The 25000-nt window shown below is 57.1% G+C and overlaps 5 protein-coding genes across 5 annotated transcripts in view; 3 read left to right on the top strand and 2 right to left on the bottom strand.

Annotated features, from left to right (window-relative positions):
* PTSG_01467 (uncharacterized protein) overlaps positions 1–494 on the top strand; it is a gene marked incomplete at both ends in the record, with an annotated part of 1162 nt that extends 668 nt beyond the window's left edge. The window contains one exon of the mRNA XM_004997385.1: positions 171–494. Within this exon, the coding sequence (XP_004997442.1) occupies positions 171–494 (324 nt within the window). The remainder of the gene's footprint in view (positions 1–170) is intronic.
* Positions 495–1071: 577 nt separating this feature from the next.
* Positions 1072–8958, bottom strand: PTSG_01466 (uncharacterized protein; the record flags this gene model as incomplete). The annotated part of the gene is made up of 20 exons (XM_004997384.1): positions 1072–1290; positions 1470–1567; positions 1743–1912; positions 2127–2197; positions 2336–2413; positions 2565–2717; positions 2968–3086; positions 3309–4247; positions 4503–4842; positions 5081–5173; positions 5425–5558; positions 5758–5839; positions 6068–6199; positions 6420–6556; positions 6870–6986; positions 7298–7477; positions 7808–7868; positions 8054–8224; positions 8569–8697; positions 8869–8958. The coding sequence occupies 20 exons, from the start codon at positions 8956–8958 to the stop codon at positions 1072–1074; spliced, it is 3513 nt and encodes a 1170-aa protein (XP_004997441.1).
* Positions 8959–9443: 485 nt separating this feature from the next.
* PTSG_01465 (NOTCH2 protein) lies at positions 9444–17153 on the top strand (the record flags this gene model as incomplete). The annotated part of the gene is made up of 8 exons (XM_004997383.1): positions 9444–9667; positions 9788–9857; positions 9963–10355; positions 10471–10717; positions 10980–11918; positions 12028–13833; positions 13947–16577; positions 16604–17153. The coding sequence occupies 8 exons, from the start codon at positions 9444–9446 to the stop codon at positions 17011–17013; spliced, it is 6720 nt and encodes a 2239-aa protein (XP_004997440.1). The 3' UTR covers positions 17014–17153.
* PTSG_11737 (uncharacterized protein) lies at positions 16949–19285 on the bottom strand (the record flags this gene model as incomplete). The annotated part of the gene is made up of 5 exons (XM_004997382.1): positions 16949–17303; positions 17405–17629; positions 17759–18359; positions 18531–18648; positions 18932–19285. 5 exons carry the CDS (start codon positions 19283–19285, stop codon positions 17096–17098), a joined length of 1506 nt encoding a protein of 501 aa, XP_004997439.1. The 3' UTR covers positions 16949–17095.
* Positions 19286–19593: 308 nt separating this feature from the next.
* On the top strand, positions 19594–24013 carry PTSG_01464 (uncharacterized protein; the record flags this gene model as incomplete). Its single annotated transcript, XM_004997381.1, has 11 exons — positions 19594–19743; positions 19871–19912; positions 20304–20413; positions 20721–20844; positions 21701–21769; positions 21883–21947; positions 22179–22247; positions 22462–22533; positions 22662–22822; positions 23102–23315; positions 23650–24013. 11 exons carry the CDS (start codon positions 19594–19596, stop codon positions 24011–24013), a joined length of 1440 nt encoding a protein of 479 aa, XP_004997438.1.
* Between the last annotated feature and the right edge of the window lie 987 nt (positions 24014–25000).

Below are 25000 nucleotides of genomic sequence, written 5' to 3'. Positions count from 1 at the left end.
CTATCTCTGCGGTCCCTCCCCATGCCACACTAAGTATACACTGTCAGCCTCATGTTGGTGGCCGCTTGGTCTCTTTGTGGTAGGTTGTGTTGGTCGAAGGAAGCATGCTTGCGGGTGTGCCTGAACTGTACTCCATCGTGTCAACTTGGATTCTGTTGGCTACACCCAAGTTCGTGTGCGAAGAGCGCCGCAAACAGCGCACATACGAAGGCACGCCAGAGATGCCCGGGTACTTTGCTCAGCACGCCTTCCCTGCATCAGAACGCATGAAGTGGGGCCTGGTGCACGCGCGCCTCGCAGCCCAAGAGCAGGCATGTCACGTCAGCAGGAACCGCATCAACAACGTGGAGGACGCCGGCGTGGGTCGTGGCCACCCTGCACCCTCGCAGGATGCCGCCTTGGCCAGGGCTCGGGTGTTTCTTGTGCCATCCCCTGTTCGCACCTCGACAGAGCTGTCCTTGTGTCGCGCGATCCAAGAGTCACCATGCCAGTGATTGCCTCAATACCACTCGCCCTTGTTGAACGCAAGGCTCGCCTAGCTCCGCTGCGCATCAAGTTCACGCAGACAAAGAGGACGCTGTGCGTCTGTCGCGTACAGTGCCTGCCATCCACCTAACCCCCGCGGACCAAGGGATGCATCACGGTTGTGCCCGCGAGCAGACCATCAACAGTGACAACAGCAGCAACAAGGACAGCGTGCTGCAGGTGAACCTGGTTCAAGGTGCCAAGCACGCTTCAAGGTGCCAAGCACGCAGCTGCGTTCACATCAACTGGCACAGGCCACGTGTCAACGTTGCTTCATCTCTGGTTCTTCTGCACGCGCTGTCATTGCGTATGTATTGAGCGAACACCGCTGCCATGCGTGGGGGGGGGGTGTTGAACTAGAGCAAATCGCGTTCCCCCTCCTCAAGCCCTCCAACAGTGAAACAACAGCCGTGGCTAAGCAGGCCACACACACACACACACACACACACACACACACACACACACACACACACACACACACACACACACACACACAAAAGCGAGAGCAGCCAAGGACGGCAACGCAGTCGTTTGCTGCTGCACTGACTACTGCTTGTGTGACTTAGACGCACCACCCTTCTTTGCTCGCTTCTGCGGGCGTTGGTTGCCACCGGCACCGCGCTTCCCCTTCCCTGTTGCTGATACCGCCGTGTTGTTCTTGCTGTTCTTGCCGTTCTTGTTGTTCTTGCTGTTGCTGTTGCTGTTGCTGTTGCTGTCTCCCCCAGTCTTTTCTTCAAACTTGCGCGTTGCCTCGGCAATGGCACCCTGGTGTGGCGAACACGTCAATGATGTGTTGGAGAAACAGGCATGTAAACGAATGGCATGAATAAGAATGAGTTAGTGAGTGGGCGAACGAATAGCAGGTCTTGGGGCAGTGGGCCAGCAGGGTTCGTTTCTCGGACGAGCCGTCCAACATACACACACGCACACATGGTTGTGCTGACCTTTGTCATCTTCATGGGCTCAATGTACATGCCAGCCTTGGTTTCCACAGCAGGACGCACGCTCTTCTGGAACACGCGCACCGTGTTCCACTCGCGGCCTGTAAACAAGCGACGACATGCAATGCATGGCAAACAACACACGATCAGCCGGGAGCAATTGCACTTCTGAGAACACACAGACACACACGCACAGACACACACGCACAGACACACACGCACAGACGCACAGACACGCACGCACACACACGCGCAGACACAAAAGCGATGACGCACCGACTGGCGCCTGCATGACTTGTTCAAAGTGAGCCGGGTTGACAAACGGGTGCGGAATGGCTGCAATCTTCTTCTCCTGCAGTCGCTTGTTCGCCTTTTCTGTAATGATGACCGTCTTGTGCTGCGCATCCCGCCGCTTCTTCGCAGGCGGCGCTTTCTTCACAATCCGCCTACACATGCCACGTTGTGTGTGTGTGTGTGTGCGTGCGTGTGTGTGTGTGTGCGTTGATGAATGGTGAGGTATCGAGAAGAGACGCCAAAGATCCGCTTCAACAACGTCAAATGTACCAGTGAAACATGAGGGTTAACGGCAAGTGTTCCTCCCCTTTCTTCACTCTCCTCCCCCGTTGGCGCCGCTCCAACCACTTGTGAACGAACACGCACTTGACTTTGGTCGAGGACTTCATCCCAACGCCGGCCCATTCGCCCCAACCAGGCATCAATGTCACCTTGTCCTGCAAATTATACCACCGCATTCATCAATACAATGTATGACAAATTGTACATGACTATGCACTCGTGCACACGCAATACACACACACACACAGACGCAATACACACGCATGCACGCACGTACGCACACACGCAAGTACCTTTGGCGTCTCTGCATCTGCAATTGCGGCCTTTTCCTTCTCAAACTCCTGTGCCAATACATCGTCCGATGCAAACGCCTGCCAGCCACGCAAAACACACGCATGAGAAGAGAACACATACACGGGCATGTACCCAACAGCATGTGCAACATGCACCCGCACACGCACAACACACCACATGCCACACGACTCACTCACACAACACACCACACACAACATACACACATACCTGTGCAATGAGCTCCTTGTTGGACTTGGTGAGATCAAGGCGCGTGTGTCCCTGCGTTGCGTCAGCGGTCGCCTCGTCTTCATCCAGAACGTCGTTCTTGATTGCGTCAAGCTCCGCCTGCTTCGCGGTCGTGTTCGTCACAGCCGCTTCCAACTGATACCAATGCGCGGTATGTGTATGTGCATGCGAGAGAATGTGTACATGAACGTGTACGAATAAGTGTGTGCATTTGACCGTGTGTGTGCACGTGTCAGCGTGTGCACGCGTGCAAATGTGTGTGCAAGTGTATGTATGCATATGTATCACATGTATGTGAAGGTAGAGGCCAAGTTTGAGCATACAAACATAGCCGACACAGCATTGCAGCCCTGAGGACCGCCGCAACGGCCACACGAGCACATACGTCCTTGAGCTGCGGTGCGCCGTTGTTCTTGTGCGCCTTGCTGCGCAGCATCTGCAGCTTGGCCATGCGCTTCTCGCTCGCCGTCGACTTGTCCGTGATCACCATCTGCGGTGTCAGGCCTGCCATCATGGTGACACGTTGTGGTGATGAGCATGACGCACACGTGCGAATGTTGGAAAACAGGCCAGAGACGAAGGCGTATTTTCCGTCCACAGAGGCAGACGCACACAGTTACACATACACACATACACACGCACATTCTCTCTCTCTCTCTCTCTCTCCCCTCTTGCACGCATACAGTCATACATACACAGTCATGCAGAAGCACCACGGTAACCCACCGGCGTTGTTGCCTGCAGCGGCCTGAATCCAGGGGTTCTCAGCATCAGTATTGGCAGCACCTGCCTTGCCCTTCTTGCCCTTCTTGCCCTTGCGTTTGCTGCTGTTGTCCTCAGGCTTCCGCGACATGGCAGCAAGAAACAGGTTGGTCTCGCCAGCGTCCGTCGGGGCGGCTTCCTTCGCCTTCGCCTTCGCCTTCGACTTTGCTGCTGCTCCTGATGATGATTTTGTTGCTGTGGCATCATCGCCTTGCTTAGCCTTCTTGGTGCTCTGCTTCTCCTTGGTTGTGGTGCCTGCTGCCGCCTGCTTCTTCTCTTGCTTCTTGTTCTGCTTCTGCTGGCCCTGACCTGCCTTCCCTTTCTGCTGCTGTTGGTTCTTTGCACTGGGACCGCCCGTTGACTTGGTTGCACCGCCCTGCTGCGTATCAGAGGCGCGCGCTTGCTTCTTCTGACTGGTGCTGGTGGTGGTGCCACCCAGACCACCATGCACGGCTTCCGCGTGCGTCTCCACGCTTGTCACCTGCATGTCGCCCACATCCTCGCCACTGGCACCAATCTTCACCTCAACAGCACCACGTGCCCGCACCGTGCGCTTGCCCCTGAATCGCGGTGCTGCACTGTCATCGCCGCCACCAACAACTGCGCTGCTGTCCGCGTTCTCATCGTCACTCGCGCTGTCACTGTCACTCGCAACAGCGCCATCGCGAACACCACCACCAACGCCGTCATTGTCATCGTCGTCGTCACTGTCGTCAGCGCCACCTTTCTTGCTTGCGCGCTTCTCCTTTGCCGTTGCTGCTGCCGCTGCTGCATCTGCCTTGTTCTTGCGGGCGCGTGCTGTCTTGCCGCTGCTCGACGGTCCAAGCTTCATCCTGTGCGCCGTCGACACGTCGTCCGTCTCCGCCGCACCACCGGCCAGCTCAGCCTTCAGCTCTCGCAGCACTGCGCAGGCGGTGATGGTGATTGAAGTAGTGAGGGAGGTGGCGAGGTTGTGGTGCTGTCAATGACTGCAGCGATCACACAAACAAGCCAGCAAGCCGTTTTCCACACACACACACACACACACACACACACACACACACACACACAAACATAAATCCAAACACACACACGTGTACCACCCACACAACAAACAACCAGAAACACACAAACATACACAACGACAAGCATTACGCCAGCACACGCATCGCAACGTACTCTGCTCGGCCTCCTCGCGCTGCCGCTGCACGGCCTGCTGCATGAATTTCATGCCCTCGATCCCCGTGGCCGTCTGCTTCGCCGGCGCCGCACGCAGTTCCTCCTCCAGACCGGCAACAGCGTCCTCCACCGTCTCTTCCTCCTCGTCAAAGTCGCTGTTCATGTCGTAGTCGCCGCCCTGCTCGTCGTCCGACTCCTGCATCGTCGCCTTCTTCAGCAGCTGCTGGCTCAGCTGCTGCTGCTCGTTGAGGGCACGGCGTGTGTCCACGTCCATGCTCCCGCGTGCCATCATTCGCTTGGCCCACTTGCCCTTGTTCTTGTGCTTCAGCGTCAGGCGTTCCTATTCAGCGTGTGTACACGCGTGCGTGTGGTTGCGTGTGTGTGTGTTGGTGGTTTTGTTTGCGTTTGTGCACGTGTGTGAGGAAGACAAACGTTCAGCTAGAATGCATGCAACACCAGTGAGGTGCACGTGAGGCAACAAATGCGGGCATCATCGCCCGTGGTCGCGTCAACCACCACCACCACCACCACCACCACCATCACACCAAGCGCCATGACGGCCATACTGTCACACGTACCTCTGCGCGCTTGCGTTCCTGCTTGAGCAGTCGCTGCTTCCGTTCATCCTCGTCCAACTCCTCAAGGCTCTCGTCATCAAGCCGCTGCGCAGCCTGGCCGGTCATAACGCGAGAATTGGATCACGTTTTTGTGTATGTGTGTGTGACACGTGTGCGTGGTTGCGTGTGTGTATGTGTGCCTTCAAACTGCAAATAAGAGTATCAACAACAACCACAACCACAACAACAACAACAACAACAACAACAACAACAGCAGCAGCAACAACAACAAACGTGCACACATGACCACACATACACATGCAAACGAGAGGCAGAGTGCACACTCCAGCAACAACGCTGCGGACCTTGCGACGGATCTTCCTGTATTTCTTGCTCTTGATCTTCTTGATGCGTCTGCATTTTGCCTCGTAGTACGAGTTGAGCGCCCGAATGCGCGCCAGTTCACGCACGCGCGCCTCAGCCTCCTTTGGCGACAGCGCTGTTGTCATTGGTGTGTGTGTGTGCGTGTGCGTGTGTGTGTGTGTGTGTGTGTGTGTGTGTGCGTGTGCGTGCGTGTGTGTTGAGAATGGTGACGGTGGCCAAACGCTGAGCGTGCGCTTCGTGAACAGGAGTGAAAACACATCCGCGTGCAAATGTGTGCACATGTGCAGCACCAACACGCGACATGTTGATAATACCTTTGAGGGCAAGGCTTTCTCCTTCTGTCAACGCCTTCTTCTGGGACTCAACCGCCTTGCTCGCCTGAAGCGCTTGCTCAATCTGATACACGCGTCCACATGCACAGGCACATACGCAGAGGTGAGATGAGGAAGAGGCGAGGTAGCGAGAGCGGTTGGAGGTGAGCACAGGCAGCTGTGGGCAGAACGCGCAATCACAAGCAGGACATTGCAAGAAAGAAACCAACCAACCAACCAACCAACCAACCAAACAAACAAACAAACAACATCACAAAGCACATGGTGGTGCAATGGAAGGGCGAGCCGTTACCTGCTTCTCGACGTCGTACTTTGGCTTGAACTTGGTTGCAAGGGCGGCGACAGTGGACATGAGACGCTTGGCTGTCGGGTCGCCCGCAAACGACACAAAGTCCGCACGCCGGTTCTCCCGCACAATCGGTTCCTGTCAGTGGTGGTGGTGGTGGTGGTGGTGGTGATCGTCGTCATCATGGTGGTGGTGAGAACGACGTGGATGCGGAGTCACGGTTGCAAGGGTGTCAAAAGCAACACGCACACACGCACACACGCACGCACACCCATGCATACACACATACACGCAATCACGCATGCACACGCACGCACACGCACATCCATACATCCTCTCTTGGCCAGACGACACATACCCATCGGGAAACGTTCTCTGCTGCCTGTGTGAATGCCGTTTGGCGGGCAATCTTCTCCTTTGCAGCGCGGCCAAGCGGCGTGTCAAGCTTCATCGTGCTCTGTTTAGCGCTGAGGGGCGCCAGCGCCTGCTTCAGGCCTGTTGAGCAACCACAGCAGCACAGGGACGAGGTACAGGTAGAGAGCGAGGGGGGATGGGGTGTGAGGGAGACATGCAAACATGGGTTGAGTTGTACTTGGGGTGGTTAGCTTGGCAGATGCAGTTCGTGTGCGCGCAGCACAACGTCTCATCACAACGTTGCCTTGAGCCCATTTCACGACATTACACAGCCGCAACAGCCCTTAATTCCTCGTCCCACATGTACCTTCCCCTCCTAACCAACCACACACACACACACACACACACACACACACATAACACACAGCACACAATACATAAAACACACACGTACGTCCAATCTTTGCGCCGCCGTCGCCGAGTGTGCCCAGGAGGTCTGTGAGGGAGACCTTGTCTGTGGCGGCAGTGCCGGTCACGTTTGCCATGCTCGGCGCCTCGGCCTCCGTTCGCTCTGCAAGCATCGACCATGTACGCAATGATGATGATGATGATGATGATGATGATGATGATGATGATGATGATGATGACGATGGTGATGATGATGATGATGACGATGGTGATGATGATGATGATGATGATGGTGATGATGATGATGATGATGATGATGATGATGATGATGATGATGATGATGATGATGATGATGATGATGATGATGTTAGGACGGCAAGCAATTGGAATGCGGTGAAGTGTGATGAACGAGTGCACTGTAAACACATACACACATATACATACACACATGCACACACAAACACACGTACGCACCGTGGCGGTCAACAAGGGTCTTGCTCATGTTGAGAAAGCCGTCCACAACCTGCTGGTACTTCTCCTGCGCCTCGTCATCATCAAGAGCGTCACCGTCGTCGTCATCATCATCGTCGTCAGCATCAGCGGGCACACCACCAGCAGCGGCTTCGCCTCCCTCCTTGGCGGGCTTGTCGTCGCCTGTGCCATGGACAAGAGCGTGAACGTGTGTAGACATGTGAGTGGGAATGTGAGTGGGAATGTGTGTGTGTGTGTGTGTGTGTGTGTGTGTGTGTGTGTGTGTGTGTGTGTGTGTGTGTGTGTGTGTGTGTAGACATGTGAGTGGGCATGTATTGGTGGGGATGAAGGGATGTTGTAGTCAGTACGTGTGCGACTTTGGGAATGGATACAGAGGTGCAACCAGCACTGCTGTTGTTGTTTGTTCCGCACTCAACGAGCAAATCGTGCAAATCTGGTTGATACACGACGTCGGCCCACCCCAAAGCATGCACCCCGTTCACAAGCGCGTACCGTCACCGCGTGTCAGCATCTCAGACAGGTCCATGTAGTCATCGGCGTCATCATCGTCATCCTGCCGCACACAACAAGGTCAGACGTCTGCAGATGAGTGGTGGGTGCTTAGTGACGAGCAACAGGCCTTAAAGGGTGCTGATCACGTGGACCCAAGGTGGCCTGTCACAATGCCAACGCACGATAATGTTTGCGCTTGTGCCAGTGTGGTTGCCGTACACACGGAATGGAACAAAGACCAAATACCTCGGAGGCTGCGTTGTCTGCGTGCATGGCCATGTTGTCGTCATCTTCGTCCAAGAGGTCGAGCTGTGGGCGAAGCGACGCTTTCTTGCTCTGCTTTCGGGCTGCGGCCTTGGCCGGCTTCTTGCCCTGCATAATGTCCTCGAACATCTGCTCGTCTTCGGAGTCGAGCGCCTAGGAGTACAAAGCGCGTGTGTGCGGCGAGCGAGTGTGTGAGTGAGAGAGTGTGTATGTGTGGGTGAGAGAGTGTGTGTGCGTGTGCGTGTGAGTGTGCGTGTGCGTGTGAGTGTGCGTGTGCGAGTGTGTGTGAGTGTGTGTGTGTGTGTGTGTGTGTGCGAGTGTGTGAGTGAGTGCGTGTGGGCGAGTGTGTGTGCGTGGATGTGGTGAGCGGCAGTATTGCATGCGTGCCGCTTGTCTGTGTTTGTGTATTTGTGCATGTGCATGGCTACGTGCAGGGGACGGCGCGCTTGCCCTTGGACATGTGCTATGTAATGTGGTGGTGGCACAAGGATACTCACGGCATCGGAGTCAATATCCTCGTCCTCGCCAGAGCCGACGGCATACTCCTGGTCAGAGTCGCCTTCATCCACAGGCTTGACCTTGGAGAAGTCGATGGCATCTGCATTGTACACGTCCCGACGCTGGAACTGTGACAAGAACATCAAGAAAGACATGCACCCAAGGCAGGATGACCCACAGAATGAGCGCAGCAAAGGGAAAGACGATGCAGCCACGCACACACGTGTGCACGTGTGCACGTGCGTGCGCGACATGCAGGCAAGTCAAGCATGGTTTAGCCCTCCCCGGCGACAACGCACATCTTCGTCGGTGTCAATGGCCTGCTTGCGAGATCCCTTCTTCTTGTTGGTTGAGCCGCCAGAGCGGCCCCGCTGCTTCCTCCTTCCCATAGTGGCTGGTCCGACGCTCGCTAGATCGCTGTTGGTTGCTTGTGCCTTGTTGCTTGCTTGTTGAGCTTGTTGACTTGTTGGGTGGTGCACGTGTGTGTCGTGTGCTTTTCCGCCGAGGTCCACAAATTGACGTTTGCAAATTGCAACAGCATGACCTCAATTTGCAAACTGCTGACGTGACAGTGCCCGACACACGAAATGGTAGGGTTTTATTTTTCTCGTTTGTGGTTGGATTTGAGTCGTTTGAAAGCTGACCGGCAGCACCACGTCGGCCTTGCACATGCATCTGCGCTGGTTTGGGGTGCAAGGGTGACGCACACGCCCCAAGCGACCGCTGTCAAGTTGCATCTTTCGTGCAAATCGTCGGCAAAATAAAAATTTTCAACCACCATCACCGACGATGAGTTTGTGCCTGATTCCGAGGTGGTGAGCGACGACGATGAAGGCGAGCTGCCACCAACTCACCAAAGCGGGCACGACAAGACATGCCCAAGCCGGTAACCAAGAAGCACGTGACTCCTCAGGAGATCGTGGAGATATGTGCGTGCCTGAGGAACATGAGGGGTCAGGGAACCCTGACAGAGAAGGAAACGCTTCTGGTTTTGCATGTGTACATGCAGTTGAAATTGGCACACTTGGAGAACCGGAGGAAGTCCAAGGGCAAGCGCTCGAATGGCCAGGTCGATGAACGTGCTGCTAAGCAGTTGGGGTATGTTGACACTCTTTTGTTAGTGTGCAAGCTGACGTGTTTGCATGTGTCAACTGTGACATGATTCATTCGCATGGCCGACCTCACTTCACTCTTTTACCTCGGTCTGGAACAACACAGGGTTGGCCTCAGCACTGTGCGTCGGAAGTATGCAATGCTCAACAAGCTGTTGCAAGAGCACGGCATAGATGTGAGTTGAGGAGATGTACCTGCTGTGGTCAACTCATACACCAGCGTGCTGTTTGTCTTAGATCTGTTCATGTTGGCTCATATTCCATGTGCTTCGTGTCTGCAGGGCCTTAAGACACTTTCTGTTGAGAACCGCCGTGGGAAGGCGACACAGCTGCCGACACGTGTGCCCACGACAAAACGTGTGCTCAGGCAGGTTCGCGATCACGTGCGCATGCAGAGAGAAGGTGGACACCGCATCACGGCCGTACAGGTGCTTGACTTCCTACGCAAGCACAGGCATGTGGACGTACGACCTTCGTTTGCTGGCGATGGTGACGACGAACTGGACAGGGCGGCGGCTCTGCGGGCAGTGCAGCGGTTTCTTCGTCGTGCGGGCTACCTTCGCGGCAACAAGCACGTTGTTCAAGAGAACCCGAGGCACAAGCAGCTGCTGGCGAAGTATCTGAAGGAGTTTGATGCAAACAGGAGGTTGCCACCTGACGAGCGCCTCAGAGAGGTGTGTGTGTGTGTGTGTGTGTGTGTGTGTGTGTGCCCATGCTGCTGTGTTGTCGATGTTTCTTCGCATGTGCAATGTTCCCTTTTCGTGTCTCACGTGGCTCAATTGCCTGTAGGTGTATCTCGATGAATCATACATTGACAGGAACTACAACAGGAACAGAGACTCCCTGTATGACCCCAACGACGGTCAAGACATGCACAGTCATCGCAAGATCAAGCGGGGTCGGCGCTACTGCTTTGCCCTCGCAGTTCAGGGCCCGGATCCGCGCGTGTGCACCGTCAGTGACCGCAACGACCGCGCCCTCGCCGGTCCTGTTCCAGGCACGAGCTGGATCTTCGACCCTGGCAGCGCACTGCAGCGTGAGCGGCGACAACAACGACAACAACAACAACAACAACAACAACAACAACAACAACAACAACAGCAGCAGCAAGCACCACCACCTCCTCCTCCGCCACCATCATCGTCACTTCAACCGCCAGCAGCAGCAGCAGCAGCAGCAGCAGCAGCAGCAGCAGCAGCAGCAAGCACCACCACCTCCTCCTCCGCCACCATCATCGTCACTTCAACCGCCACCGCCGCCATCATCATCACCACCACCACCACGGTGCAAGCAGCCAGGGCACACGCGGAAGAAGTGCCCCGTCGCTGAAGAAGACCTGCCTCAACAACCACAGAAGCAACCATCCACACGCAAGTGTGGTCGATGCAAGCAGCCAGGGCACACGCGGAAGAAGTGCCCCGTCGCTGACGAAGACCTTCCTGAGCAACCACAGCAACAGCAGGGCCGTCCCCGGAAGCCCCCTCGTGGGAGCTTCCATACAGGGGACTATCATAAAGCCTTTAATTCTGACAACTTCATCAGCTGGTTCAAGGATGCGTTGCTGCCGAACCTGCACCAGCCGTCGCTCATCATCATGGACAACGCAGCGTACCACTGCACCCTCCCACCAGACACGTCAGTCCCGGGGAGAATGAAGAAAGCGGACGTCATTGCAGCTCTGCGAGCCAGGAACCTGACCGTGAGCGAGACTGACTTCTCCTGCGAGCTGAAAGACCGCCTGAAGTTGTGGGTGAAGAACCACGTCCAACCCGAGGTGGTGCAGCTGGCCGAGGCGCAAGGGCCACAAGGTGCTCTTCTCCCCTCCGTGCTACAGCGACCTCAACCCAATCGAGCTCGTGTGGGCGCTGATCAGGGCAACGTCGGCCGCAGATACAGCCTCGATACAACCTTCGAGGATGTTGGAAGGCGTCTGGAGGAAGAAATCCAACGCCTGGCCGAGGATCGCGGGCAGTACCGCAAAGATGGCAAGACGCGCGTGCAAGCCATTATTGACTCGATCGACAAGCAGCTGGAGCGGCAGCGGCGCATCATCGATGGCAGGGGCGAAGAGGAGGCAGTAGAGCAAGCAGCACCATGTACAACCACCCGAGCTGCGAGCGCTGATAGCACTGACGAGATGGACGTTGAAAAGGCAGCCGCAGTCGTGCTCGATGAGGAGGTTGATTGGGTTGACGAACGGATGGATGAGGGTGAAGATGGAGAAGAGGGCGAAGAGTGTGAGGAGGGGGACGATGACGGCGTGTGAAGACACCACCGGACAACAGCACTCGTGCGCAGTAACTGACACCTCGGCCACTGGCAGTGCACTGTTCTCCGTGACGACAGACAACAACGAGCTTGTGCTGCGCAGTGATGCAGCCGGAGTGCTTGACTTTGAGACGAGCCCAACTGTGGAGGTGGTGGTGACGTGCACAGACACCACGCCGCAGCGGCTGAACGTCACACAGGGCGTGACGGTGCGCATTGGCGATGTGAACGAGCCACCAACAGGCATCACGTTTGATGGCGAGCTGCGTGAGGATGCAGCGGCAGGCATGCTGTTGGGTGAGCTTGTCGTTGCAGACCCAGATGTCAACGACACGCACACGATTGCCGGCGTTGGCATGGACACGCGGCTGCAACTGCGCGGGAATCTGCTGTACGTGCGCGATGATGCGGCGACGCTGTTCGACTACGAGACGGAGCCCTTGCTGCATCTTCACCTGGTGGCCATCGACTCTGCTGGTCAGTTTGTGCAGCAGCTGGTCAACATCACCGTGGAGGATGTGAACGAGCCCCCGGTGGACGTCACACTCACACCGACACAGCCCACCGTCGTTGAGAACACGGTGCCAACGACACGGATCGGCCAACTCTCCGCGCTTGACCCTGAAGGGTCTGGTCCAGTTACGTTCCGGTCTGGTGTACCGGCAGTGCTGGCTGTGACCAGCGATGGCAACGTTACGCTTGTTGCGCCACTCAACTTTGAGGAAAGCAGTGGTGGCGCTGACGGTGTGCAGTGGTTCGGCGTGGTTGCTGTGGATGCAACGGGACTGGAGACTGAGGCGCGCATCCCCATTCGCGTCACGGACGCCAACGATGCACCCGTGTTTACGGAACCAGCGCAGGACAACGCGTTCATCACAGCACCCGAGAACCAGCCCGTACCTGTGGATGTGGGTGTGGTTGATGAGGACCTGAGCGATGACCTGACCTTGTTCCTGGTGGAGGATCCAGAGGCAACAGCGGTGCAGATCACGCCCTGCGCAGGTCGCACGTCCCCCTTCACGCCGTGCAACGCAACGTTCACGCTGCCTGCACAGGACTACGAGGGTCTCGTCGCGTCCACAAACGACAACAAGCGCACGTACACGCTTGGCGTCTCTGACGGAACGACGACAACGACGACCAACGTCACGCTGGTGGTGGAGGACGTGAACGAGCCGCCAACGCTGGCGCTGATCACAACCACGGTGCAGGAGAACACGCCAGAGGGCGAGCAGCTGGCACGCGTGCTTGTGACGGACGAAGCCGACCAGACGGCAACGTGTGAGGTTGTGTCACCGCAGTCGCAGTTTGCCATCGACTCCTCAGCGTCATCGTCGTCATCCATGGCCAACGGAAGCGAGGTTGTCCTGCGTGCGGGAGCTGAGCCGCTCAACTTTGAGGAGGCGCAAACGGCCTCTGTGACCATCCGCTGTGTGGACAGCGGCGTGCCGCAACGTGAGACGACGACCACCTTCACTCTCACCGTCACCAACGCCAACGACCCGCCCACGCGCATCGCGCTGAGCCCGACCGCTGTGAGCGAGTTTGCTTCCGTCGGGAGCACAGTTGCACATGTGTGGGCTGAGGATGAGGATGCTGACGCTGCGCGCTTCCACCGCTTTGTGGCGCTTTCTGCTGGCGATCCTCCCTTCTTCGTGTTTGGTACTTCGCTCGTGCTGTCACGGCGGCTGGACTACGAGACGCAGCGGTCCCACAACATCACCATCCGCGTGGAGGACACCGCGGTGAGCCCGCCCTTGACACTCACGCAGACGCTGACAGTGCGCGTGATTAACGAGGTTGACTGCGACGCAACGCGCTGCTTCAACGGCGGGACTGTGTCGACGTCCCAGGTGAAGGGTTTGAGTGCATGTGCCCACCCGGGTACGATGGCGCGCGGTGCGAGATCAACGTGGATGAGTGCGCACAGCAGGCGGAGCCCTGCGGCCCCGGCGTTTGCGTGGACGGCATTAACGAGTACACGTGCAACTGCACAGGCACCGGCTTCCGTGGCGATGTGTGCGACGAGCCCGTGATGTGCACGGCTGTGCCGCCGCCCAACGCGGCCTTGGTCGTCAACGGCAGCCTTGTTGATGGCGACGACGCATCGCAGCAGCTCGCGTTCATGGAGCAAGTGGGCGTGGCCTGCTTGCAAGGATACACGACCAACGGACTCGTGGACGGGCCCACCACGTTCACGGAGGTGTGCCAGGACAATGGCATGGTCTCCAGCACGGCGTCCTGCATTGATGCTGACGACTGCCTGGCTGAGCCCTGCCTCAACGGTGGTCTGTGTGAGGACCGCGTGGCTGGCTTCTATTGCCAATGCCCATCCGGGTTCTCGGGTGACAGATGCGAATTTGCACGCGACTGCTTCCTCGACCAAGCGGGCGCCACTGCCACCGTGACCACATACGAAGACCTGGCCTTGCTTGCAGAGTGTCGTGTCTTCCACAGCAACGTCACCATCTCCATTACGGCTGCACCTGCGAACGCCACGGGTGACGATACAGCAAACGCCACCATCGCCCACCTCGCTTCGCTCTCAAACCTGCAGCGTGTCGCGGGCGTGCTTGCGCTGCGCAACAACGACCATCTTGTGTCTCTGCGTGGCCTTGCAAACCTGACATGGGTTGGCGGCCTCGTGCTTGAGAACAACGCACAGCTGCGCACCGTGTCCGGCCTCTCTGCGCTCACCACCATCGATGGCAAACTGGTGGTGGCCGATGCTGGCCCTTCCACCTTGCAGGGCCTGGAGCCCAGCACGTGCGGCAGCGTGATTATTCGCCATTCGAGTCTCGTGTCGCTGGAAGCAGTGAACCTGCCCATGTGGCTGCAAGGATCATTTGTGTTGGAGAACAACGACTTCCTGCTTCGCGTCAACGGCCTGGCTGCAGTACTGCAGATTGCAGGCGATGTGATTGTTCGCAACAACCTGCGCCTGATGACGCTCGATGGACCTTCCAACCTTGCGCGCGTGGACGGTGACATCCTCGTTCGCGACAACACCGTCTTGCTGGACGTGGGTGCACTGGCGAGCCTGCAGTCGTACGGTGGCTCGTGGGTGATTGCCAACAACTCGAACCTGTGTTTCATTGGCCCGTTCCTGCTGGAGAACATTGCTTCGTTGGAAGTGAACAGCGACAGCGAGGAGTTCCCAGACGTGATGCTGGCTCGTGACGACTGCCCCGCCGAGCGCGCAGACACAGACGGCGATGGCGTGTTTGACGACAAGGACAACTGCCCGCGCGTGTTCAACCCGCAGCAGCGCGACAGCGACAGCAACGGCATCGGCGACGTGTGCGACTGCAACGAGGGCTCGGATGCGTTCTGCGCCAACGGCGGCACGTGCGTGCAGGACGCGCAGGCGCGCCACTACATGTGCGCGTGCCCGGTGGAGTTTGAGGGCCCAACCTGCAACATCTCCAGCGTGTATCCCGTGCCACAGATGCAGGTCGAGCACTCAGCGCTGTTCCAGCAGCAGCCCGTTCGCGTGTCCTCTGTCGCCTTCACGCAGCCGTACCTGCTGCTGCCAGGCACCAACCCAGAGGTCATCACCGACAGTGCGACCACTGACACGGTGACGACGCGGCTGAGCGCTGCGTGGGCATCTTTGCAAGCGGAGGAGGACGTTGATGTTCCTCGCCAGCCAGCGCACGACGTGGTGGCGACGCTGCTGTCTGCCAGCACGGTGTGGTTTGACGCTCCGCACGTGTGGGTGCACCTGCAAGCGCGCGACGCCAGCTTCAACATGCGCACTGCTGCCACCACTGTCAGCATCACGCTGAGCGCACGTGTGGACACTGATGGTGACGGCACCAAGAAGGACGTGAGCGTACAGGCGTGGTGTGAGATGAGCGCCGCTTCTTCAGGCTGCATTACGTGGACGAGTGTGCCTCAGTCATGGTTCCCCCTTGAGAACAGCGACGGCACACCGGCTGCCATGCGCGCAGTCACGGTCGCGTACGGCATTGGCGCTTCTCTTTCTGCCTCTGCGTTCATGCAAGAGCTGCCAGGACAGCTGCAGCTTGCGTCACGCCCCGCCATTACAGCGAGGGTGCGCAACACCGTGGCTGTGCTGGTGCCGTTTGCACCGGTGTATCGCGAGGATACGACACAGCTGGCCGTGTATGCGCAAGCCGACCGCGGTGTGTCTGCTGTTGTGCTGCGCATGGACATGATTGACTCTGACGCGCTTCGCTTCGTGCGCGTGGTTGCGGCGCCTGGCTGGTCCGCCCGCACATCGACGAGCGGCAACACCACCCTCGCCATCAGCTTGCAGCGCCAGGTGCAGCAGTCGGGTGGCGGTGGCAGCAGCAGCTACGCCAGCCCCGAGGTGCTGTGCACGATTGAGATGGCAGTGATGCCACAGGCCGTGGAGGGCCGCTTCTCTGAGCTTCAGGCAACGGTGGTGGGCTTTGTTGACCTGCAGGGCCGCAACCTGCAGCTGGAGGGCTTCTACCCACTGCCCAGCCCCGCACTGCACCTGCATCGCAACCGCGGCGTGCTCGCCTCCAAGAGCATTGGGTATGTCCCCGTCGCAGCCAACACGCTTGTTGCGCTTCTTCCGCACTTGGCGCAAGCGGAGCTCATCAACACGGCAAGGCTGGACGGCAACACTGTTTCAAGTGCGCTTGCTCTGTGGTCGGCGGAGCACGAGGCACCATCGCGCCCGTGTCGCCGTCAACCACAGCACTTGCATGTGAGAGTGGCAAGCAGAGCGTTGTGCGTGTTGCGGCGGACTGCACTGCCGTGGTGCTGCTGGGCACGGAGATTGAGGGCCAATCACGGGTGTCTGTGACGGTGCGCGTGTCTGGCACGGCCGTTGCTGCATCCGTGGATGTGCGTGTGTGGTTTCCCCTTGCGTCGACGACCACAGCGTCTCTGTCACGCCCAACCACGCGCCCGCTCGCCGGCCTCCGCGACCACAACTGCCAGCCCGTGTATGAGGACGTGTTCCTGGACGTGAGCATCGCGCTTGCGCTTGGCTCTCCACCATCCCAGCTTTGCTTGTACACGATGTATCTGTCTCTTCGTGACGACTTGTGGAATGTGTATGCATAACACGCGCACCAACAAGTACATCGCATTGCGGGCCAGTGATACCCAAACAAATGCTAACACGCAAGAAAGGTACACGACTGCGTCACTGCCGGTGAGGTGAGGTCTTCCCTAGCCTGGAGTTCAGCTTCAGAAGACGGTTGGCGACGGTGGCAGCTCGCATGCGGACGGACCACATGCGCTGCACACGACGATGCGTGCGACGCAAGGCATTGTGGCGGTCTGGTATCTGCGGCGAGCAAGTACGCCGCTGCCACACGCCCAGGTTCCCCCCCGCTTGCGCCGTCAGGGTTCTACAGCATGGTCCCAGAGGGAAAGCGAGACACCGAGCTGTCAGAATCAAACAAAGCAGCCACAAGCGAGCAGGCACAGTGAGTGTGAAGCGTAGAATTACCTGCACGCGATGGTGACCGCTGCTGCCGCGTCGCGATCGCGGGTGTCGCCGCAAGACTTGCACCGGGACTGCCTGGACGCGTCAATGTCGCGAGGCCACGCGCAACACAGGGAGTAGCGCGTGGTTCGAAACTCATCGACTGTCTGCAAAGGGGCGCGAGCTTCCAGCATCCTTCTGAGCCGAAGGGTGCTGGACTTTGCGCCACCACCCCGACCACGATGCACACTGCACACGTTGACCAAAACAAGCCGCGACAGAACCTTCATTAGAACAGCGCCACCACGCAGGCATCAGACAAACAATGTCGCTAGCTAGCGGGGCATGAAACGCACCAGGCTCCAAAGAAAATCTGACTTGGCCCCAGCCGCCGCCAAAGCTCTTTGCTGATACGGTCGGATTGCCTTCATCCGGGTGTGAAGCTTGCGCTTCAGCCGCCGACCGGACAAAGCCGGAGGCCCGCGCCCGTCGTCCCCTGAGCTTGCGTCCTCACAAGCACCTTTTGCATCATCACCGCCCCTGTCCTCAGGGTGGCCGTGTCCTACTTTACTGTCTTTGATGGCGCCATCATCATCATCATCACAATTGACGTCGTCACCCTCGTCATCGTCACCATCGTTGTCACCATCGTCACCATCTGTCGACGTGGCACCACGAGCTGAAGTTCTGCCAGCCTTCACTCCGCACTCAGACACTAGTCGCGCCTGGCTAACTGTGTACTTCTTTCCGTCTCCCAGCCTTACGGCGACGAGCGGCTTACGTGTACCAGGGTCCAACCCCACCACTCGACACACATCGGGCTTCACATCAGTTGCCTCAGTCTTCCCCGCCTTCTTTGATGTGCCAGTGCTGCGGGAACTGGAGGTCGCGGTGGAGGTCGCAGGTGCCTTCTTCTGGATCAGGTATGCGATGTGTCCGTTTGTGCGGATGCTGCGCACGTTCTTGGACAGCACGCTGGCTTGGCACTTCAGTGCATGACATGCACAACTGTCGATCGTGATGAATGGGTGCCGAGCAGCGAAGCGCGGGAAAACTGCTGAAGTGTCACCACCTTGCTTGTGTGTCAAAGCGGCGACGAACAGCGCCTGTTCCGCCAGAGACACACAAGCAAGCCGGGCATCATCAATACCAAGACATCCGCCACCGGCTCGCGAACTGCGCGCTGCTGCCTTTCGGGCCGCCACTCGAAGGTACAGCCGGCAGTTTCCCTCCATGAGGCGAAACTGCAGATTGAGAAGAGTGTGAGCCTGCAAGCAAAAGAACATGTGGCGCGTGGTGGCTGGTAAGCTGAAGCGGGGGTAGCAGTCGGTGCATGTCTCTCACTCTCACTCTTGCATCAACATGCGCACTGTTGCACAAACACACATGCACGTTTAGCGCATACACTCACGCCCGTTCACATCACATTCATTCACACACACACACATTCACTCTCACCCACTTGCACACACACACACACATACGCACAAGACACCGAGGTACATTTACGTTTAGAACATCGCCAACTTCAAGTGTGCAAATATGGCTTACCGCAGTGGCAGACATGAATGATGGCCGTGTTGGCACTCGGTCGCCGAAGAAACGCTCGATTCCCTGTGGGTCAGGTTGGCGAGCCTCCTTGTTGCGTGCATGCTGGCGCATGCGGGTGCACACCCTGCCCATGCCGTGGGCTGACAGCTCAACGACCTTGCTTGAAAACGTAGCTGGCTCGGTGGGCGTTTTGACTTCCTTGTCCCACTTGCCTGTCTTGCGAAAGTCGATCTTGGCTTGAACGTAGCGTTTCCTCGTTGTTTGTGCGAGCTCCTGTAACTCACCAAGTATGTCGTGCTCCTCCGCGCACTTCAGGTACATATCCCGAATAGCTTCGGTCACCGCCCAGCGCATATCCCCCACGTATCTGCAAGGCGTGCGTCAAACGGGCAAGGGTGAGTGGAACAAGCTTTGAATGGTCTGTCATATAGAGATGCGCGCGTGTGCATGTGAGGTGGCAGTTGGTGCGTGTCTCTCTCTCACACTCTCGCACATCACATCGACACGCACACTGTTGCACATACACACATATTACACATGCACACATATTTTCACACAAGCACACTCACACTTATGCTTACACTCACGCACCTGCAGATTTGGATTACGTTCGCGCGTGGTACGCCGAGACCGATGGAGGAAAACGTACGAAGGTGCGCGCGATGACTGGTGTCGGCCTCGGAATTGTTGTCTACCTCGGGTTCGTCTACGGAGGTGTGGGCGTGGGCGTGGGCGTGGGCGTGGGCGTGGGCGTGGGCGTGGGCGTGGGCATGGGCGTGGGCGTGGGCATGGGCGTGGGCGTGGGCGTGGGCGTGGGCTCTGGCTTGAGCCAACGGTTCTTGAAGTGCTGTCAATAAGCCAACGTTGTCCCTGCCTTTGGTGTAGTCACAGCCTGCCAGTATTGTCAATAAGCCAACGTTGTCCCTGCCTTTGGTGTAGTCACAGCCTGCCAGTATTGCTGCAATTTGCAGCATCGAAGGCGTCAGAGAGGCGTCTTCCTCTATTGCCTTTTATTTGTGACACCACATTGCTGGGTATGTGTGTATGCGAGTGCGCGGGTGAGTGGTCGAATGTGTGTGCGTGGGTGTTTGCTTGTGTGTGTGTGTGTTTGTGTGTGTGTGTGTGTGTGTGTGTGTGTGTTTGCGTGTGTGTGTGTTCGTGTGGATATGAATGTATGCGTGGGTGTTTGCTTGTGTGTGTGTGTGTGTGTTTGTGTGGATATGAATGTATGCGTGGGTGTTTGCTTGTGTGTGTGTGTTTGTGTGTGTGTGTGTGTGTTCGTGTGGATATGAATGTATGCGTGGGCGTTTGCTTGTGTATGTGTATGAGTGAGTGTGTGTGTTATTGTTTACATGTGCATGCGTGCGCCCAGTTCTCACCTTGCGCCGTACACCAGCAGGTCACTATCCTCAGTGAGTATGGCTGCAATTTGGCCTTCAAGTTGAAGGTGGGCAAGCATGGCATCAGCTTCGCCGGGCGCCTGTATCACCTCTTCGCCGCACGTACACAAGACATGGGTGCGTGCATGAACTGCATTAGGGCGGGGTGTACTGTGCGTTTGCTTGTAGGGGTGTGGTGGCGTCAGTGACGGAGTCGTGAAACGTGTGGGAAGGTTTTCGACAGGATTGGTGCGGTGCGAATGCTGTACAACACCAACATAACAAAGGCAAGTTTGTATCACCAGCAGACTCACCGATTCCATTTTTGGCGGCCCATTCCTTTAACTGGTGCTGGCTCGGCCTGGCAATCCCTCGTTGGTAAGCTGCCCTTTGCCGCTTCGCTTGTACAGGTGCCTTGATAACCGGTGCCTGACCATCGAGGACAAGGACGGGCACAATATTCAACCTGGAACAACGCCCAACAAGGTCTGTGCAGACCGTAATTCCGCGTCCGACCGCGACCCCTTTGTGCAGGTATATCATTGCATCCACCCCCACCCTGCTTCCGCTGAATTCTGCGAGGTGCACACTCACCGTGCTGTCTGCAAACAGAGACCAGAAGCCACGTACACCCATCGTTGATTGCAGAACAGTGTGTTGGTGTTGGAATGCGTGTTGCGTGTACTGTTCACCGTGAAATGTGATGGTGCACCCTGCCAACTGATCGTTGCCACACTCACATGGCGTCATTGCCAAACATGGCAAGTGCATGAGCTGCTGCCGCTGTTGGCGATTGGTAAAATTATTGAGTCCAGCACCGTTTTGACTTCTGCGAGACTTGCATCTATTTCGCGACCAACATCGGAGCACCGTATTGAGTTGCCCAGCCAGTGACGAATTTCACGACACGTCCTGGTTAGTGAGGCACATGCATGCAGGCGCGCGTGTGTGTTTGTGCTTGTTCGTGTGAGCGTGAGCCTCTACACGTCTGTGTACGTGTGTGTGTGTGTGTGCAAGCGTGTGCACGAGTCTCTCTCTCCGTTTTCTGCCTCTTTCATTGCCACTGACCCCACAATGTTTGCATTGGTGTCTGTATCTATACTCACTGCGTGCGTCTGCATGCACTCCTCGTATCAGTGCGCGTGCTTGCATGCAAGCAAGAAGAAAACACACACGCGCGCACACACAGACACACACACACACACTCTCTCTCTCTCTCTCGCGCGCACAACACAACACAACACTACACTACACTACACTACACTACACTACACTACACTACACAGCACAGCACAACACACACTCTCATTTACTCTCTCGCTCCACCTACTCAACCTTCTTCGTCCTTCACCCCCCCCCCCTTTTCTTCTTTCCTCTTCCATGCTCGCAGGTGTACGCTTCAGACACTTTCGCCATTCATGTCCTGTGCAGCAACGGGGCCGTGAACATGAACACTAGCGTCCCGCTCCCACTTGGGTGACACATCACTTCTGCCGTACCAGCACGATGCATCCCAGCGGTTTGCAGTCAATCAGCACGGCGTGCATACTTGCCGCAACATCAAACGGACAGTCACGTCAGACGCTTGCGGGCGCTACGTGGCAGGAATCTTCCAAGTGGCGCATGGCACAACAAAGGTGTGTGTGCGCGCGCCCGTGTGTATGTGTGTGTGTGTGTGTGTGTGTTTGCCCCTGCATGTATGCGTGTGTGTACATGCGCGTGTATTTCAGCACGACGTCATTCCTTGCCCACACCTTCCTAACCCCTGCACACTCGCTTTGTGTACGTTTCTGCTACAAACTTACTCATGTGCATGTGCTGACGTGTCTTCATCTTCACAACACGTGCGCCTGCGTGACAAATGACAGGAGACTGGCCGACAACCGGCTGGCATCGTTTTCCATTGACATCATCGGCAACAATCCACTCAGCATCCTGTACGTGCACATGAAGACGACGAGAACGAAAGCACCCCTCACTGAACACACACACACATGGCACACGTGCGTGCACACCCCCTAAACACCGACGTCCACATCCACGTCCACAAACGCAGCCTTGCACCAAGTTTCCTTGCTCATCCTATCTGCATTCATATCATAGCCTCTCACACACACTCTCACACACCCCCCCCCACACACACACACACAGGCGACTGAACAACAACACGCTGGAGATGCTGGTGTACAACAACGACACGCGCTGGGCCAACCTCACACAACTGTACGTTGCACCTCGACAGTTTGCGTGCCTGGATCACTCCGCCATTGCCACGTTGTCTGCTTCGTCAGCCACTCACATACTCACACGCATGTGGACATGATGACGGCTGGCTACTTGCGACCTTGCAGGTACTTGCGCGACAACCCGTGGTACTGCTGTGGCATGGAGTGGTTCCGGGACGCGGTTTCCATTGTACAAGACCTCCCCTTTGTCGCATGCGCCGCCCCGCAGAGGGTGGCTGGTCACCTCATCGCAGATACAATGGGGCCAATCACCATTTGCACCCGAGGTGTGGCACACCTACCCGCATGAGACACACGACACACACGTACACGCCCGCACACACGCACTGCATGAGGACATGATACGTGTACTTGCTTGCTCAGACAGACTACGCATGCACACGCCTTTACTCATGGGGTTTGTCCTTGCGAGCACCAGCGTCACACATCCCTTCACAGATACGTGCGCACATTGACACACTCACACGTAACCCCACCCGCACACGCACACACACACACGCACCCAACACACACACACACACACACACACATGCCGCGACGTGCAGTTGATCCTGATGCGCCATCCACACTCAACGTGACATCGGCAGCACCGACAAGTGCCACCGCTGCGTGGACGCGGCCCCACGGCAACTTTGCTCCCATCGACTACTACACGCTCGATGTTCGCCTTCACAACACCACGGACGCGTGGCTCCCCGTCACCTGCACCAATACCTCGTTCCCTCCTGGTGACACGCGCACACCGCTCCCGCACAACCAGTGGCGAGTATGTGACAAGAGGCTCAGTGTGTGTGTGTGTGGTGAAGGGGAGTGTGAGTTTGAGTGTGTGTTGTGTGTGTATGTGTGTATGTATATACGCATGTGTGTGTGTGTGTGTGTGTGTGTGTCAGAGCACGTTCATATCCGATTCGAATCTCAACGATCATGTGTGCACTTCCACTGTGCGTCATTTCTGCTGCACACATCCACACCAAACCTGATCCATGCACACAGTACGCCTCCTTCATCTTTGCTCTCTCTCTCTCTCTACTATTGGCCTCACACGCCTCCCTTCCCCCAAAATCACACCCACGCACCCCTCCCCCATGTGCAGTCGCTATCTTGATCACGAGCCCGCGAGTATGGACGAGTTGGCAACACCGCTGCACGCCACAATCACGGGCCTGCTTCCGTTCACCGCCTACGACGTGCGTGTGCGCGCTGTGCACGGTCGCGGGGTGAGCGGGTTTACAACAGCAGGTGTTGTGACTGCGGAGGATGTGCCGAGCAGACCCGCCGCTCCGCTGGTGCTGGAGGTGCGGCAGCGCGCTGTGCGGGTGAACATCAGCGTCCCGACCCCCGCCAACGGCCGCATCGTGGCGTATGATGCGCAAATCGTGGAGACGCGCATGGAAACCCCTGGCCGCCGGCCCCTCAACCGCATCATCACACTCACCACCAATGGCACCACACCCTAACACCACCAGCAACACAAACACTAACACCCGCAATATCAACACCACCAACACCAACACCAACGCCAGGGAATACACGAGCAGTGACCTTCGCCCGGCCACGCCGTACAACGTGAGCGTGCACGGTGTGACGAGTGCCGTGGCCGGACCGTTCAGTGCACCTGCGCTGGTGACGACGCTGCCGGCTGCACCGGTGACAGCGCTAAATGAGGTGCATGTGCGCGTCAACGCGACGGCCTGCCTGTTTGAGTGGCTGCCGCTCGCCGGGAACGATGCGGTGTACGCTGTTGTCATGGGTTCTTGTGGCCGTCCGCTGCGTTGTGCGTTGTGCGAGTGCGCGCTGCAGTTGGCGGGCCGTTCAGTGCACCCTGGTTGCCTGTGTTGTTGTGTAGGCGTGTGTTAAACTTACCGCTACTGCTGCTGCACTGTGGTTCTGCATGTGCCTTGTGTCCTTAGGTCCTTGAGTAAAGATGAAAGGCAACGTGTTGATGTGACATGATTTGACACACAATGCACAGAAAGCTCAGAATGCTAGAATGGGACACCACAACAATACCTGACAAAGCTCGACAGCTCGAGCTTTGGCTTTTGTGCAAAGGCAGTGGCGTACCTCCAACCGAAAGACAGGTGGTAAAATGTTGGTAAAGGGGGCGTGGCTGTGAATGGCGCGTTGACGATAATCTGTCAATGCCGCTCCCGCTTGCCGCTTTGTAATTGGCAAACTTTCGACAGATGGGCGTGTCTTCTGTCTTGTCGCAGGTGATTGGTTAAATGGGGGAAGAAACTTTGCTGAGAAAACCCCAGCAGCCAGCCAGTGTGTGTGTGTGTGTTTTGTTTGTTTGTTTGTTGTTGTTGTTGTTGTTGTTGTTGTTGTTGTTGTTGTTGTTGTTGTTGTTGTTGTTGTTGTTGTTGTTGTCGAAGAAAAGAGTTTGTTTTTTTTTTCTCCCTCACCACCAACACCAACACCACCGCAGACACACACACATACAC

This window comes from Salpingoeca rosetta, assembly GCF_000188695.1.
Source record: "Salpingoeca rosetta unplaced genomic scaffold supercont1.4, whole genome shotgun sequence".
NCBI lineage: Eukaryota > Choanoflagellata > Craspedida > Salpingoecidae > Salpingoeca > Salpingoeca rosetta.
Note: the sequence above shows the minus strand (reverse complement) of the source record. Positions and strands in the feature narration are given on the sequence as shown.